This window comes from Podarcis tiliguerta (genome assembly GCF_965153285.1).
Source record: "Podarcis tiliguerta genome assembly, chromosome: 6".
Taxonomy (NCBI): Eukaryota; Metazoa; Chordata; class Lepidosauria; order Squamata; family Lacertidae; genus Podarcis; species Podarcis tiliguerta.
In genome coordinates, this window is record NC_139539.1 from 1,109,400 (window position 1) to 1,125,794 (window position 16,395).

The 16,395-nt window shown below is 46.3% G+C and overlaps 1 protein-coding gene across 1 annotated transcript; it reads left to right on the top strand.

Annotated features, from left to right (window-relative positions):
- Positions 1-745: 745 nt before the first annotated feature.
- On the top strand, positions 746-9,637 carry LOC310680722 (nigwaprin-b-like). Its single transcript, XM_083447741.1, has 5 exons — positions 746-764; positions 4,990-5,124; positions 6,869-7,003; positions 8,438-8,572; positions 9,478-9,637. Exons 2-5 carry the CDS (start codon positions 5,040-5,042, stop codon positions 9,480-9,482), a joined length of 360 nt encoding a protein of 119 aa, XP_083303867.1. The 5' UTR covers positions 746-764; positions 4,990-5,039; the 3' UTR covers positions 9,483-9,637.
- Positions 9,638-16,395: the final 6,758 nt, after the last annotated feature.

Sequence of the window (16,395 nt, forward strand, 5' to 3'; positions counted from 1 at the left end):
AGTAAGCATCTTGGAATTGTTTTAACTTTTAGCATCCTGTTTGCATCTTGATTTAGTTATGCAATTCATCAGTAAGATTGTGTTATATGTGGGTTGTTATTTGGGCCTAGAATTACTGATACGTTTGACCCTAATTATGTATCCAGAAGGCGTTTCAGTTGCAGTGAATGCTTTATCATTGCGGTGTATTGTGTTGTCATTGTTGCAGAGTAGAGTTTTAAAAAACGAACCATAAATCCATCCATATTGTTTTTCAGGTTAGTGATGGTATCTTTCACTTCCTCTTCTTATCTTCCTCTTCTTATACGGGTGCCTTAAGGAGTTGCAAATTCTTACTTTTGTCATGGATGTATTTGCAGATATTTGATCTGTCTCAGTGACACTTGGATGTTGTGATGAATGCAGAAATTGTCTTGCAGTTTCAGATTCAGACGTTGCTGTTTTATTAGCATATTTGATGACTGTCTTTTAGCTAAGTTGGCAATAATCTGGGTGCATCCTTGCCAGACACAGACCATCATTGTCTCTCCGAATTGCTGTATTTTTCCAGCTAGAGCCATTGGCACGTGTGAGATGTAAGTCGAGGTACGAGTTTGCAGAGGGGGCGGGGAATGAGGAAGGGGCGACATATTGAGGTGTGCTGATTGGCTGAGGGTGGGGTGTGGCATCTAGAACATCCATACCTCTTCACATACATATGTGAAGTTTTCAAGTCTTGGTTTACATATTTCAGTAGAGTCTATATACTATTAGTGAAATATAAGGTAAGGTAAGGCTCATAAGATAGCCCTTATGTTAGTTGTATTTTTCCTTAACTGTGTCAGGTTTCATAGGTAGTTTTATAATGTGAGGGGCTACAGGTAGTTTAAGAAGTATTTTTTCTAGGAGTCAGAATGTTTTTCTGCTAGTGACAGAAGCATCTGGTAAGGACTGTGTTTCTTCTGCTGGTGAATTGCAGGTCTAGCGAGAAAAGGTTAGGATTTATTCTTGTAGAAGGAAGGTGTACATGCAATGGTTTTACAGGTTTTTTTTACATACCGATACTTCCTGCTCCTAATAAATGGGGGGGGGGGGGTTGGTGTCAGTTTGCATTTCTTAGTACAGAAAGTATTGACCTGATGTGTGGAGTTCTTTCCTATTCTACTTGGTTCAAGAGTGTTCTGGAAAGTTTTATTTCCACGTGGGAGAAACAAGCAGAAGGTTCTTGTTTGGGTTATGTCTTCTGGGAAGCTGAGGACAGGTGGTTTAAGCCATTTCTGTTTAAACCGTCAAGCAGACGATGATAGTCCAGAAGGAGCCTGGGCTTCACTTGCTTTCTCTTTCTGTCTCGCTGTTCTGGTGTGCTATAGTGTTCAGGTTTAGTCTTATTATAAATCATTGTAAGTTTTATTGTAAGTACTGCAACTGGATTTTTCTATGGACTGTGCCAATCCTGAATATATTGGATTTGTGACAATGAAGCTCATTTGCCTTCAGTAGCAGTAAAGTAGTAATAGTAGTAGTAGTAGTAGTAGTAATAATAATAATAATAATAATAATAATAATAATAATAATAATAATAATTTATTATTTATACCCCGCCCATCTGGCTGGGTTTCCCCAGCCACTCTGGGCGGCTTCCAACAGAATATTAAAATACAATAGTACAATTGCCTCTGGTCTATTTCCTGGGAACTCTGCATCGTGTCTGAGTTTCTCCTCCTCCACGCAGGTGCATCAATATGTAGGTTGTTATTTGGGCTTAGAATTACCGATACGCTTGCCTCTAATTATGTATCCAGAAGGCCTTTCAGTTGCAGTGAATGGTTTATTATTGTGGTGTATTGTGCTGTCGTTGTTGCAGAGTAGAGTGTTAAAAAACGAACCATAAATCCTTCCATATTGTTTTTCAGGTTGGTGATGGTATCTTTCGCTTCCTCTTCTTATACGGGTGCCTTAAGGAGTTGCAAATTCTTACTTTTGTCATGGAAGTATTTGCAGATATTTGCTCTGTCTCAGTGACATCTGGATGTTGTGATGAATGCAGAAATTGCCTTGCAGTTTCACATTCAGACGTTGCTGTTTTATATTTGATGAATGTCTTTTAGCTAAATTGGCAATAATCTGGATGGTTTGTTGGCAGAGTCAAACCATCATTGCCTAGCTGAATTAGTGCATCGTTCCAGCTTTTCCAGCTGAAGCCATTGGTATTTTCTTTTTGTATAAGAACTAGTATGAAAAAAGCCTCCCGGGATTCTCACAGGCCCATATAAGATCAGCCTAAACAGCTGGGCCTGATGAACATTTACTGTTCCCAACCCTAATCCTGCGGAAAGCCATCTAATTAGATTTTAATTTGACGCTGACCTGTTTTTAGGAGGTCATTTAATGATTGTTTGATTTTATACCAACGTTATATATTTGATGTTAGCCACCCTGAGCCTGGCTTTGGCCGGGGAGGGCGGAATATAAATAAAGTAGTTATTATTATTATTATTATTATTATTATTATTATTATTATTATCAGTTAAGGCATGACTGCAGGGAGGGAGGGGTGAGGGAGGGGTGACATCATGGGGCGTGCCGTGTGCTGATTGGCTGAGGGTGGGGTGTGGCACCTAGAACATCCAAACCTCTTCACATACATTGTGCCTGTAATCTTGGCCATAGGGGTGGGACACCTGCAGCCCACCCAATGCTGCCCCTCCCTCATGTTGACTGGGTCCTGCATGGCAGATTTCTAAAAGATAGAACCAGAGAGGAAGAGAGCAGTGGAAGAAATTTGCTCTTCCAACACAGTAGATTGTGTAGGCTACTTATTTAGACATTCATCCAAGTGCCCTTACCGAAAAGTCTGTGTGTGTCAACTTTGCATTTAAAAATCTTGCTCAAGCATTCTCTGTGTGCTAAGCCCAACTTCTGCTTATGTCGCTATCACCACGATTATGTATTAATCTTGCGGTTCTGTGTCCGCATAGTCTTGCGTTCCTCCTTGATTTCCCCTGTATTTAATCAGAAAATGCTTTATTTGCTATTTGAATACGTGGCTATTATTCTGGTCCTACAACAGCTGCCGCACATTGGGTCAATATCTTCATCAAAGCAAGGTCTAGTTCCTGATCCACCACCACCAGTCCAGACCCCATGAATTCCTGTATGACTCCTGGTCCTCTGAAGGTCAGGGAGTGGGGATTGGGGGCAGCATCTGCATGGGTGACAAGGCCCATCTCAGGGGCTGGGCTTGTTTTGCAGTCTCCCCTCTCCCCCCCCCCCCCCAGTTAGGCATTTAAAAGGAACATGTTGATAACAACAACAACATTTTATTTATACCCCGCCCATCTGGCTGGGTTTCACCAGCTACTCTGGGCAGCTTCTAACAAAATATTAAAATATAATAATCCTACAAATATTAAAAGCTTCCCTAAACAGGGCAGCCTTCAGATGTCGTCCAAAAGTCTGGTAATTGTTCTTCTCTTTGAGATCTGGTGGGAGGGCATTCCACAGGGCGGGCGCCACCACCGAGAAGGCCCTCTGCCTGGTTCCCTGTAAGTTGGCTTCTCAAAGTGAGGGAACCGTCAGAAGGCCCTCAGAGCTGGACCTCAGTGTCTGGGCTGAATGATGGGGGTGGAGATGCTCCTTCAGGTATACTGGGCCTTTGAGGCTGTTTAGGGCTTTAAAGGTCAGCACCAACACTTTGAATTGTGCTTGGAAACATACTGGGAGCCAATGAAGGTCTTTCAGGACCAGTGTTATGTGGTCTCAGCAGCCGCTCCCAGTCACCAGTCCAGCTGCCGCATTCTGGATTAGTTGTAGTTTCCAGGTCACCTTCAAAGGTAGCTGCATGTATAGCATGTGGCAGTAGTCCAGGAGGGAGATAACTAGAGCATGCACCACTCTAGTGAGACAGTCTGTGGGCAGGGAGGGTCTCAGCCTGCATAACAGATGGAGCTGGTAGACAGCTGCCCTGGAGACAGAATTAATTTGCGCTCCACGGACAGCTGTGAGTTCAGAATGACTCCCAGGCTGCGCACCTGGTCCTTCAGGGGCACAGTTGCCCCATTCAGAACCAGGGAGCACACCAGCCCTCCTCCTGTCCCCAAAAAACAGTAATTCTGTATTGTCAGGATTGAACCTCGATCCATTAGCTGCCATTCATCCTCCAGACACTCACAGGACCTTCACCGCCTTCACTGGTTCTGATTTAAAAGAGAGGGAGAGCTGTTGAAACCTACTTTGGAGGCTGCTCACCTACAAAGGGACAGAGTCCCTGCTCAGCAAGGAGCCTTTGGGTGCAATGCAGGAGAAGTGACTCATTTTTCCTTGCAGGTTTATTACCTTAACATCGGTTTTTAGGAAAAACTTATGAGGAACGGCTAAGGGAGCTGGGCATGTTTAGCCTGGAGAAGAGGAGGTTAAGGGGTGATATGATAGCCATGTTCAAATATATAAAAGGATGTCACATAGAGGAGGGAGAAAGGTTGTTTTCTGCTGCTCCAGAGAAGCGGACACGGAGCAATGGATCCAAACTACAAGAAAGAAGATTCCACCTAAACATTAGGAAGAACTTCCTGACAGTAAGAGCTGTTTGACAGTGGAATTTGCTGCCAAGGAGTGTGGTGGAGTCTCCTTCTTTGGAGGTCTTTAAGCAGAGGCTTGACAACCATATGTCAGGACTGCTCTGATGGTGTTTCCTGCTTGGCAGGGGGTTGGACTCGATGGCCCTTGTGGTCTCTTCCAGCTCTATGATTCTATGATTCTTTATCCTTGCCGGAGGAGATGCTCACTTGCTCCTACTCTGAGGATTGCATCCTGCACACCTCTGGGCAAATTTGGGGAGGGCGTGGGGTGCACACATAGGGGGAAGCAGTTCTGTTGCACAAGTGTAACTCTTTGTGTTATGCCATCCCGGTGATGAAAGCCAACTGTCCCTTTGTTGCTGAAGTTTCCTCTTGCCCAACCAAGGGCTGTGCTCACCTCTCTCTCTCACCAAGGGTTTAAATCTTGGCCCAGATCAGCCACAGCACCCAGACTCTTCTGCTAGCTGCCTCAGGAACAGCACCATGAAAGCCAGGCTCTTCCTCGTCTTCTTCCTCATGGGCCTCCTCACCATCTGTGTTGAGCTGCCGTCTGCAGCTGGACAACAAGGTAAGGGCAGAATCCCAGGCCAGCCAGGCTTCCTTCTCCTCTGGCGGTGTTGACCATCTTCACAGCCTTCCTGTGAACCTGCTCCAACCTCTCTCCACCCTTCTTAGAGTCCACCACCTTCTGGGGAAGTCTGTTCCATTGTTGAATAATGCTTAGCATCAGAAAGCTCATAATAATAATAATAATAATAATAATAATAATAATAATAATAATAATAATTTATTTATATCCCACCCTCTCCAGCCGAAGCCGGGCTCAGAGCGGCTAACAGCAATAAAAGTAACACAGTTTACATAAAATCGCAATCAATTAATTGAAATACATTCTAAAATCAATACATTCTAAAATCAATTCATTCTAAAATTCATGGCAACCATTGGGCTAGAATTCTATGAGGATTACAGAGAGAGGAGGGTCAGACTGTGCCTTGGCCAAAGCCCTGTGGCCTGGGACCTCCAAGATATTTTTGTTTGAAGGTCGTAAGTTCCTCCGTGGGACATATTAGGAAAGGTGGTCCCGTAGGTACGAGGGTCCTAGGCCATATAGGGCTTTGAAGGTTAAAACCAGCACCTTAAACCTGACCCTGTACTCCACCGGGAGCCAGTGCAGCTGGTATAGCACCGGGTGAATGTGATCCCGCAGCCAGGACCCCGTAAGGAGTGAGAATCCCCTTTCTTGTCATTTGAATCTGGAGCAGCAGCAGCAGCAAACCAGCTTCCTTCAACTTCCATGTGACGGCCCTCCAGATATTTGCTCCACATGTCACCCCTCAGTCTTCTCTTCTCCAGGCGAAGCCTACCCAGCTCCCTCAACTGTTTCTCACAAGGCTTGGTTTCCAGCCCCTGAGTATCTTTAGCCTGGGGAAGAGAAGCCCCACAGTTGACCTGATAGCCATCTTCAGATATCCAAAGGGCTGTCTCGTAGAAGATGGAGCAAGTTTGTTTGATGCTGCTCCAGAGGTGGGGACCTGAAGCAATGGATTCAAATGGCCAGAAAGGAGATTCTGACTCAACATTAGGGAGAACTTTTTGATGGTCAGAGCTGTTTGACATTTTAGGGGTGCCAGCACATCTCTTCGGCTGGCCACTGAGGACTGTGTTGATGTCTTTGTGATAGATGGTTTCATCTTCCCATAGGAGCTGGTTGAGCAGAAGGTGGAAGGGCTCACAGCATTAGCCTTCCAGTAGATACTGAACCGGGGAATGTGGGTGGCTCTGTGGTCTAAACCACTGAGCCTTGGACTTGCTTATCAAAAGGTCAGCGGTTCGAATCCCCGCGACGGGGTGAGCTCCTGTTGCTCAGTCCCTGCTCCTGCCAACCTAGCAGTTCGAAAGCACGTCAAAGTGCAAGCAGATAAATAGGTACCGCTCCGGTGGGAAGATAAAGGGCGTTTCCGTGAACTGCTCTGGTTTTGCCATAAGTGGCTTAGTCATGCTGGGCACATGACCTGGAAGCTATACGCCGGCTCCCTTGGCCTATAGAGCGAGATAAGCGCCGCAACCCCAGAGTCGTTCGTGACTGGACATGACTGTCAGGGGTCCTCCTTCTCTAGTTACTGAACCCCCATGAGGTCTTGGGCTGGGGGGCTGAGTGGGGCTGCCCTGGATTCTCACAGAGGCTTGTGCTTGTTCTGGCCTGAGATCTGTATTCCGGGGGATGGACTCTGAGCTCACGGGCTTCATTGCTTGTGGAAAAGAAAACTTCCACAGCATTGTGGTGTGGGAGTCATCTTTCTCTCCTGCAGTGCGTCCTGGACAGTGTCCTCCGATTAAAGGCCCTGGCACATGTGCAATCAGCTGTCAGAGTGATGAGTCTTGCGGCCCTGGGAGCAAGTGTTGTGGTACAGGCTGTGGATTTGCATGCAAAAGAGTCGTTGAAGGTGAGAGAAGCCAGCAGGTACCAAGCCCATGGTTCTCTCCAGGAGAGCAGTAGCAGGAAGACACTCAGACCCAGGAGCTTGGCCTGTTGGAAGGGAGCAGGGACTCCTCTCATTGGCCATGGGTGATGGAAGGCGGGAGGTTTGTTTCTCACCAAATGATTGGCTGCTATAGCAGCGGCGTATTTGGCCTCCTATCACGGGTTCTCCATGGTCTAGAAAGTTCCTTTTCAAAGAAAGGTCTGAGAACCCTTTGGCCATGTGGGCCAGGTATTTCTCTCTCCATGATCCCAAGGGCCAACGGTGACATGTGGGTGGAACAAGCCGCCCACTCAATCATCCCACTGTCATAGTGACATCAGGCAGATTGGGGCCTCGTGTCAATCATGCAGCATGTCCACGGCTACCAGCTGGGAAACGTCTGCTTTCACCTGCTCTGCACCTCCCGTTAGATATGGCATCAAGGGCAGGGCAGGTGGGCGCGACTTGGCCAAGATGGCCGCGCAGGAAAAATGGGGAGGCCCCCCACTCCTGTTTTAAATGAGAGCCAGGGTTACAGGAGAAGACAGGCCCCAGTGGGCATGGTTAGAATCAGGATAGAATCCAGCCCACCGGGGAACAGAGCCCCCTGAGCAAAATGCAGGCCAGGCTTGTATTTCTGTCCACAACCACTTGTGTCGAGGCCCCCACCCCCATACCACTCAATCTTCTTGCGGTTCCTGCATTGCTCATTTTTGGATTAGATGACCTTTGGAGTCCCCTCTAACTCTACAATTATATCGTACCTTATTACACCAATAAATTATAGAAACATTCCATTTCTCCACAAAGATTATCCCTTGTCTGCTCTCTTTAAAACATTTATTAGCTCGATCATGCATACAGTATTCCATACCTTTATATTTTAATCTTCCAAAGTCCAAATTCTCATTCCTAGCCCATTGATGATGGCCCAGGGGTTGTACCCCTGTTCACTTCACTTACCAACCTACCCCCACCCATCCTCTTATTCAACTGCCCTCCCCTGATATTTCACCAAACCTTACACCTTGCACCGTGACACCTCGCCATTACCTGTCTAGAGCTCACTAGACCACCCATACTTCCCTTAGGCCCCACTGCCCTATCCTTAGAAGCATTCCGGCAGGTCCTGCCTGCGCTGTTGGCCCAGCTGCATCTCTTTCCTCCACGCCCTCCCATCTCGCTTGCCAGCACTGCTGTCATGGCCCAGCAGCTCTCAGAAGTTATCACACTGTAGTTCACAGCATTACCTGTTGGCAGCCGAGCCAAGTGCTGCGTCATGACAACCTTGCCTTTTTATTCTATATCAAGATACAGCATCCTTTCAAAGTGCTGTGTGGAGTTTCCAGTTTCATTCCACTGCTTGCTACCCGTTGAAAACCATCTCAGTATGGGAGTCACCTTTTTCTCTTCCAGTGCATCCTGGACGGTGTCCCCGGCCCACTGGACCTGGGCTCTGCGCAGAATTCTGTCAGAGTGATGCCTCTTGCTCACCTGAGCAGAAGTGTTGCAGCAACGGCTGTGGCCACCAATGCATGACAGCCATTCGAGGTAAGAGAAGCCAGCGGGTGCCAAGCCCGTCACTCACAGCAAGGCCCCCAGAAGAGCTGAGGCAGGAAGGGAGTTAGGCCAGGAGCTTGATGTGTTAGAAGGGAGAGGCAACTCCTCTCGTTGGGTAAGGAGGATGGAAGGCGGAAGTGATTAGATGATTAGATCAGCGGTTCCCAAAGGTTCTGAGTCGTGGAGCACTTCTCAGGAGAGAAATTTTTTATGGAGCACAGTTGCCTCCCTGATGCCAAAGGCACATCTTTTTTTATTTTTATTTCCAGTCTCTTTGCGAAGCCCTTGGAGATGCTTCACGGGGCACCAAGCGCTCTGTGGAGCCCAGTTTAGGAACCGCTGAGTTAGATGGTATAGCAGCTGCACACTTTGCCCCCTCTCTTATGGTTCTGCAAGGGCCATCAGCTTGTTGTTTTATTTGAATTCTTTAAATGAAAGCTGAGGAGACGAGCTAACGGTGACGAGGAGCACCAGGTGGCTTGGGAAAAACGGCTAATTAGAGTGCTGATAAAGCTCGTGTCCAGAATCGCTTGGCTATAATCTGCCGCACAATACAGCACAATTATTTTGTGTTGATGGTTCCATGGCTAGTTAGCAACCAACATTCATCTGGGATGAGTGACCTGCATTGTTAAACTACTGCCTTCGTTCCCAGAATAAGTAATGATGGCCACCAACTTGGATGGCTTTGGAAGAGGGTTAGACAAAGGATGCTTTACTAAAATGTGCCACTGGCCTGCTCTAGGGGCTCTTAGGTTCTTCTGGGGCCTCCAGAGGCAGCCTGTCCAGAGGTTCTTGGAGACATCTGACTGCTTTGAGAACAGCATGCTGGGCCAGATGGGTCACTGGTCTGATCCTGCTGCCAAGCTCTTCTGACACTGTCTCTTCTGTCCTAGGGTAACCTGGACTGCAGAGTGGATGAGCCCCTCCGTGAGACTCCTCACCTTGAACAGGCACCACAGCCGACTTCTCTCTGGCTTCCTTGGGAGCAGAAGACTGTACAGTGGCCTGAAACCCTAGGCTCACCCAATAAAAATGATATGAGTTTCCCATGAACCTTGGTCAAGTTACTGGGGAGACAAAGGAGAGGTTACTGGGCTGCTGTGAATGTATAGCAGTGTGTAAACGGGATGGCCTGCTGGTCTCCGGGGAAACTGGTTCATCTGGAAGGACTTCCCTTTGGAGAAGCCATGCTGGTTTTGCTCCACCAAGCTTGTTCTTCTATAGGCTTGTTCATTCTATCTTTAATAATGCTCTGAAACACATGTTAAGGTAATCAACCCGTAATTTCCCAGATTCCCCCTGCTTCTTTTTTAAAAAATAAATAAATAGCATGACATGTCCAATTAAGGTCCAGGGGCTGATCTTAGGGACAAGTTACATATATATATATTTATGACTTCACATTTGCATTCTTTAAGTGCTCCGGTGCCGGGATTTGACAGGGGAAGTACCAGGTATTGTTTCCCAGGCAGTAAAGGAAGCCTCTGGGCTGAGCTTGCTGCCCAGGTAATTGGTCCCGCCCACTCATCTAATCAGCGAATTGTGAGCCCCCAGGGGCGGGATCACCCTACCCTTCCGGTATATGATGAAGGCCTGTGGCTTGCCCTACAGCCATGTTTCCTTGGCTCCTCCTTGATATTTTAATGTATTTTTGATCTTTGTTGGAAGCCGCCCAGAGTGGCTGGGGAAGCCCAGCCGGATGGGCAGGGTACAAATAAATCAATAATAATAATAATGATGATGATAATAATAATAATAATATATTGTTGTCACTTGTTGGCATAATCGGTTGCTATATTCGGGTCCAGGTTGGAATTTTCCCACTTGGAAAATGGGCTCTAGCCCTCTGGTTTTTGCCATTCTCACAGCAGCTTTGGCAGTTTGGGCATTTCATAGCCGTTTGAACTCGGGGGGGGGGGGGTAGGGGGCTCTTTCTGCAAGACAAGCTGCTGATCACCTGTTTCCCCCTGATGCCTACAATGGACCCCCTCCCCACAATTCCCAGAGCTGCTTTACACTTAAAATAAAGAAACCGTGTGTGCGATGGGGAACCTGCCATGATATGGGTCATGTCTGACCAGGCATTCAATTTGTGGATTTTCCAGTTTGTGAAGGCAGGAGGAAGTTGGGAGTTGGGGCCGAGGTCTTGTGAGTTTCTGTTTCCCACTGTGCAGTGCTTTGGAGTCACTAGACTCTGTTTTGCATTCCACACATTCCAGACTGTTGGAAGTCTCACGGAAGACAGATGTGATGTTTACTGGTTTCCTGCTCCTTTGTTGTTCAGTTGCTCTCTGCTCTCACAGAGAGAGGACGTATTTCTTTTCTGTCTGCGTAGCTTAGCAATAAAACTCTTTAGCCATGTAGCTCATAAATCTCATCACTTCTGCTGCTTTGATTCTCTGCGTAATGGGAACGCGCTTGGTGTTGGTTAAAGCAGAGTTCCGTGCCCAGCGGAAGGATGAGGAGTACGTGCTGCATACTCTTGGTTGCTTTATTTACAGTTCAAAGCAGTTATATTACAGAAAGACATCTTGCCTCTGCCGGAGCAGAAAAGCATCCTGTCTCCTCGACAGCTTGGAGAGAAACAACACAGTGAAAAACAGGAAACCAGTGTACGTCACATCCAGTCTCCCTTTCCCGTGAGAAACTCCAACAGTACAGTACAGACTGTGGAATGTAAACACCTGTCTCGTGACAAGCCCTTTCGCTGCACAGTGAAGGAAAACAGAAACCAACATCCTCCCCCTTTCTGTGAACATCACTGGGCAGCGTGTTCGTACAATATCAGTACAAACCCAACTTCTGCACATAGGTACAGTGTTGATCCCTTGATACAATCTTGGATAATACATCAGCAGGAATTTTATTACCTGGCATATAGGACACCGTTACGAGTCCCTTCTGAATACATTCCTTAGCATGCTGCAATTTTAATTGCAAGTGCTTCGTGCTTTGCTTACAACCTTCAGACTTCAGCAAAGCCAAACATGCTTTGTTGTCCTGGTAAACCTGGATTGGACATTTGACAGGAATTTTCATATCTTTGCACAATTGTATCAACCATTCACAATCCTTAAGTGAATAAGACAGTGCATTCAGTTCAGCTTCACAAGTACTTAAGCTAACTGTTGTTTGCTTCTTGCATGACCAATCAAACAGACCCTGATTGTACATGTAGCAAACTCCAGACGTACTTTTCCTGTCTTCAGTGTCACTTCCAAAACTTGCATCTGCAAATATCTCAAGACCACCAGACTTCTGATTGTTAAATCTCAGTCTGTAATGCATAGTGCCTTTCAAATACCGCGCTATGCGTTTCAGAGCTTTCCAATCCTTGACACTAGGATTGTTGACTTGTCTGCTTAGCAAATTACAGCTAACAGCAATGTCTGGTCTTGAACATCTGGCAACGAAGTTTAGCTTGCCTAGCACACTTCTGTACAGTGTAGAGTCAGAAAATGCTTCTCCAGTGTCATCTACCTGATAACCTGTTGTCATCGGTGTGTCTACAGGGTTAGCATCCATCAGGTTTAGTTTGCTTAACACATCAGCAATTTTCCGTGACTGGTGTACTAGAATGTTACCATCTTGATCTCTTTCTATTTCCAGAGATAGGTAGTTGTTTACCTCACCAAGATCTTTCATGTCAAAGTGCTCTTTCAGTTGAGCTAGGGCGTTATTGTACATTGCGACATCTTTCCAAAAGAATAATAAATCATCAACATAAAACAAACAGTACAGTTTCTTTTGCCCCTCCTCTTTGACAAATACACATGGATCAGCTTTCCCTTGCTGAAAACCTAGAGAAAACAATACTTCAGTGAGTTTTGTGTGCCAACACCGTGCACTTTGTTTGAGACCATAAAGGGATTTCTTCAGAGCACAAACAAATCCCTGTTTTACCTGTACGCCATCAGGTGGAAGCATATAAAGTGATTCATCCAGAGATCCGTACAGAAAAGCTGTATTAATATCATGGTGACTAATGTGTAGATTTTCCTCTGCAGCTAGCTTGAGCATAAGCCTAATGCTTTCATACCTCACTGTGGGTGAGTAGGTCTCGTGATAGTCTTCACCTGGTACTTGTGCGAAACCTCTGGCTACCAATCTGGCTTTGTGTCTGACTATCTTGCCATTTTGATCAGTCTTCGCTTTGAAGACCCATTTGCTTCCAAGCAGTTTCATTCCTGGAACTACTGGAACTAGCTCCCATGTTTTGTTCCTTTCCAAGGAATCAAGCTCAGCCTTCATGGCATTTAACCATGGTTCAGCTTCCTTTGAATCCAAACCCTGGATTTCTTGGAAACTTGAAGGTTCAAATACCTTCTTGGAGCTTTTAACAGCTGTTACTGCTATCGTAGCAAATTCATCAGCAAATCTCTTTGGAGGTTTGCCTTTTGTGGCTCTCTGTGACCTACGAATTAGCCTTAAGTCTTCAACACTCTCCTCTTCCTTCTTAGGAGAAAAGCGACCTATTGTGAACAATGGTTCTTCCAATTCTTGATCAGAGCTTTCAGAGGGTCGCATAGAGGCTTTCGCACTCTTGAAATCCTCTGAATCACCCGATTCAGTTTCAGATTCAGACTCAGAACCTTCATCAGTGGGTGTGGGTTGTTGTGGTTGCTTCTGACTATCCTCAGTCTCATCACTGTCATCAGGATAACATTGGAAAATTCCCACATTCTCCCCCCACTTTGCATTGTATTCAACACTTCTCGTGAGCTTAATTGTCTTAGAGTCAGTCATCATTATTCTGTAAGACCCTTTCTGATAACCTAGAAAGATACCATGCAATCCACGCTTGTCTAACTTTGAATTTTGTGGTGAATGAACCCACATGTCAGAACCAAAAATTTTCATGTGTTTGATGTATGGCTTCTTGCCAAACATCTTCTCATAGGGGGTACAACCAATCGCTGAAGATAACCTGCGATTGTAACTGTAAACAAAACACGAGAGAGATTCGGCCCAATAACTCTCTGGAAGATTGGCATCATGCAGCAAGGTTTTTAACCCTTGAAGCAATGTCTGATTTGCCCGTTCCGCAAGTCCATTCTGCCATGGCGAGCGAGGACTAGACAAATCGTGTTGAATTCCTTTCTCAGTCAGAAAAGCTTCAAACTGCTGAGAAGTGAATTCTCCCCCGCGATCACTGAAAAGAGTCTTTATCTTCTTACCATGCACATTTTCCAACCAAGCACAGAATTCCTTGAACCTAGGAAAAGCCTCTGATTTCTGCTTGAGATTGTACACAAAAATATATCTAGAAAATGCGTCAATGAGAACCATGAAGTACCTATTTCCACCCAAAGAGGGCGCTAGTGGTCCAACCAAATCAGCATGAATAATCTGGTATGGTTCCGTAGCTTGCCTACTAGACACCTTACCTTTCGCAGCCATTTTCACCTTGTTTGCTGCGCATGCTTTGCACTTCATGTGGTACCTGCAGGGTCTAATAGTCATACCTTCAACCAAGGCAGGCATTTTAGATACTGCCTCAAAATGCAAATGACCAAATTTTCGATGAAAATCATGAATACATCCTGCATGCAAACTTTTGTTAGAACCTGCAATGCAACAAGTGTCATCCTGCACAACATCATCATAATACAAAACAAACAAACGATCAACATATTCAGCATGCAATTCATAGTCATTTTTCTTTGTGATGATGCACTTCTTGTTCTTGAAGGAAACGTCAATGTTCCGCTCATTCAGTTGTCCAACGCTGAGCAGATTATGTTTGGCGTCTGGCACGTAAAGGACATTCTGTATCGATAAGTCCAAACTGTGAAGAACAACAGTTCCGTAGCCTTTACTGGGAATAGTGTGGTCATCCGCCTGGTGAATCGCACCTTCCTGCGGTGTAAAAGACACAAAAAGTCTCTTATCGTTGCACATGTGGTGGGTCGCCGCCGAATCAACAACGAAGAAAGATCTAGACGTCTTCTGGACCTCTGCAACCTTTGGAGTGAAGCGTGAAACCATAGCCTTGTGCTGCGTTGTCCTAGACACCGGACCTTTGCCTTTGCCTCGGCCTTTTCCACGCGATGAGCTTTCGCTGCGCTGCTCTGTCTTGGCCCTGGGATATCTGCATTCCCTCTTCATATGGCCTAGACGTCCACACGAGTAGCATTTCACTGCCTTCAAAGCTTTGGCGCCATCTGGTGGTTCCACTGCACTATGGGATGACGTCTGTGAAGACTCCCCCTTGCCCATGCAGCTAGCACCCCGGCGATCTGCTTCATTTAACACCACGGCAGTAACAAAGTCCACTGTTAGCTGAGCTGTTGGCTGCACAGCAATCTGGGTTGCAACAGACTCCCAACCTGAACCCAAAGATTGTAGTATCATGAAAGAATACACAGCCTCTGGAAAGTTGAGTCCTCTCTGTTGCAGCTCATGTCTCAGATTTTGCATCTCCATCAGATGTAAACGCACATCTCCACCTTCAGCAAGAGCCATATTATGCAGCTTGTTAAAGTAAAATATAGTAGATCCAGCTTCTGTCCTTAAGTGAGCCTCTCTCAAAGAATCCCAAATTTCTCTGGCTGAGGTCTTATCACGCAATAGACAGAGCTCTTCTGGGGATACTATCAATGTAAGTGTTCCCCGTGCTTTGGAATCCTTAACTTTCCATGCATCTGTAACTGGAGCTGGGGGGGTTTCTGTAATGACCTCAAACAAACCCTCTTTCCGCAGAATTGCCTCTGCATACAAAACCCAGTCGGCATAATTTTTCTTGTTGAGCTTAGGAATCCCACAAGCATCCTGAAGGGCCATCATGACTCTGGCATTAGCCTTCAGCGTCATATACGCTGCTTTAAATCTTGCTGCGTCACTGCTGCACCTGCTTTATTCCAAAAGCGCACTTAAAAGTTACTTTCGATTTCCCCAGCATAGTAACTTGAGCCTGGGAGCCATTTTCCTATTCCCGGCAAAACGGCTTTAACAGTTCAAAGTCCAGCCATAAAGCCATTAACTAGAAGCTGGCAGGCTGCCCGGAGCAGTAGCAACATACCTCATCAATCATGTTTATGCGCAGAGCAGATTCCAATCCGATCTGTCCCTCTGCATTCCGATCCTTTGCCGGCACTCCGATTCGACTTCTGGAGCCCATAACCACGTGTTGGTTAAAGCAGAGTTCCGTGCCCAGCGGAAGGATGAGGAGTACGTGCTGCATACTCTTGGTTGCTTTATTTACAGTTCAAAGCAGTTATATTACAGAAAGACATCTTGCCTCTGCCGGAGCAGAAAAGCATCCTGTCTCCTCGACAGCTTGGAGAGAAACAACACAGTGAAAAACAGGAAACCAGTGTACGTCACATCCAGTCTCCCTTTCCCGTGAGAAACTCCAACAGTACAGTACAGACTGTGGAATGTAAACACCTGTCTCGTGACAAGCCCTTTCGCTGCACAGTGAAGGAAAACAGAAACCAACACTTGGAGCCTTATCAGAGGCTCAGGTCGTTAATTATCGTCGGAGGACTCAACCGGAGAAGGAGAAGCTCAGTCGTAGCGGAGGCTCTGACAGGTCTATTGCCTCCCACCCCCCACCCCATCTCCCTTTTAATCTTTGAAGCTGGTTAGGAAAGAAGTGTGAGTCAGATAGCTCCTGGGGCCACGTGAAATCCAGCCAAGGGCTGTGCATTTCTGACCATTCCAGGCATGTCACTTATGTTATCTGGGGAATCCTCCGCACTGTTCGAATTTGGAGAAATTGCTGAGATGATGCAGGGTGTGGGGTGCGAGTCTTGTCCAGACAGGCCTGTCTAGGGCAGTTTGAAAGGGAACAAGGGGCCCCATCCTGG

What these genes read in the sequence shown, in the direction of transcription:
- LOC310680722 (XM_083447741.1), top strand. Translation starts at nt 5,040, where the DNA reads ATGAAAGCCAGGCTCTTCCTCGTCTTCTTCCTCATGGGCCTCCTCACC. An exon ending in GTCTGCAGCTGGACAACAAG is followed by an intron (nt 5,125 to 6,868) that starts GTAAGGGCAGAA and finishes TCTCTCCTGCAG; the next exon opens with TGCGTCCTGGACAGTGTCCT. An exon ending in ATGCAAAAGAGTCGTTGAAG is followed by an intron (nt 7,004 to 8,437) that starts GTGAGAGAAGCC and finishes TTTCTCTTCCAG; the next exon opens with TGCATCCTGGACGGTGTCCC.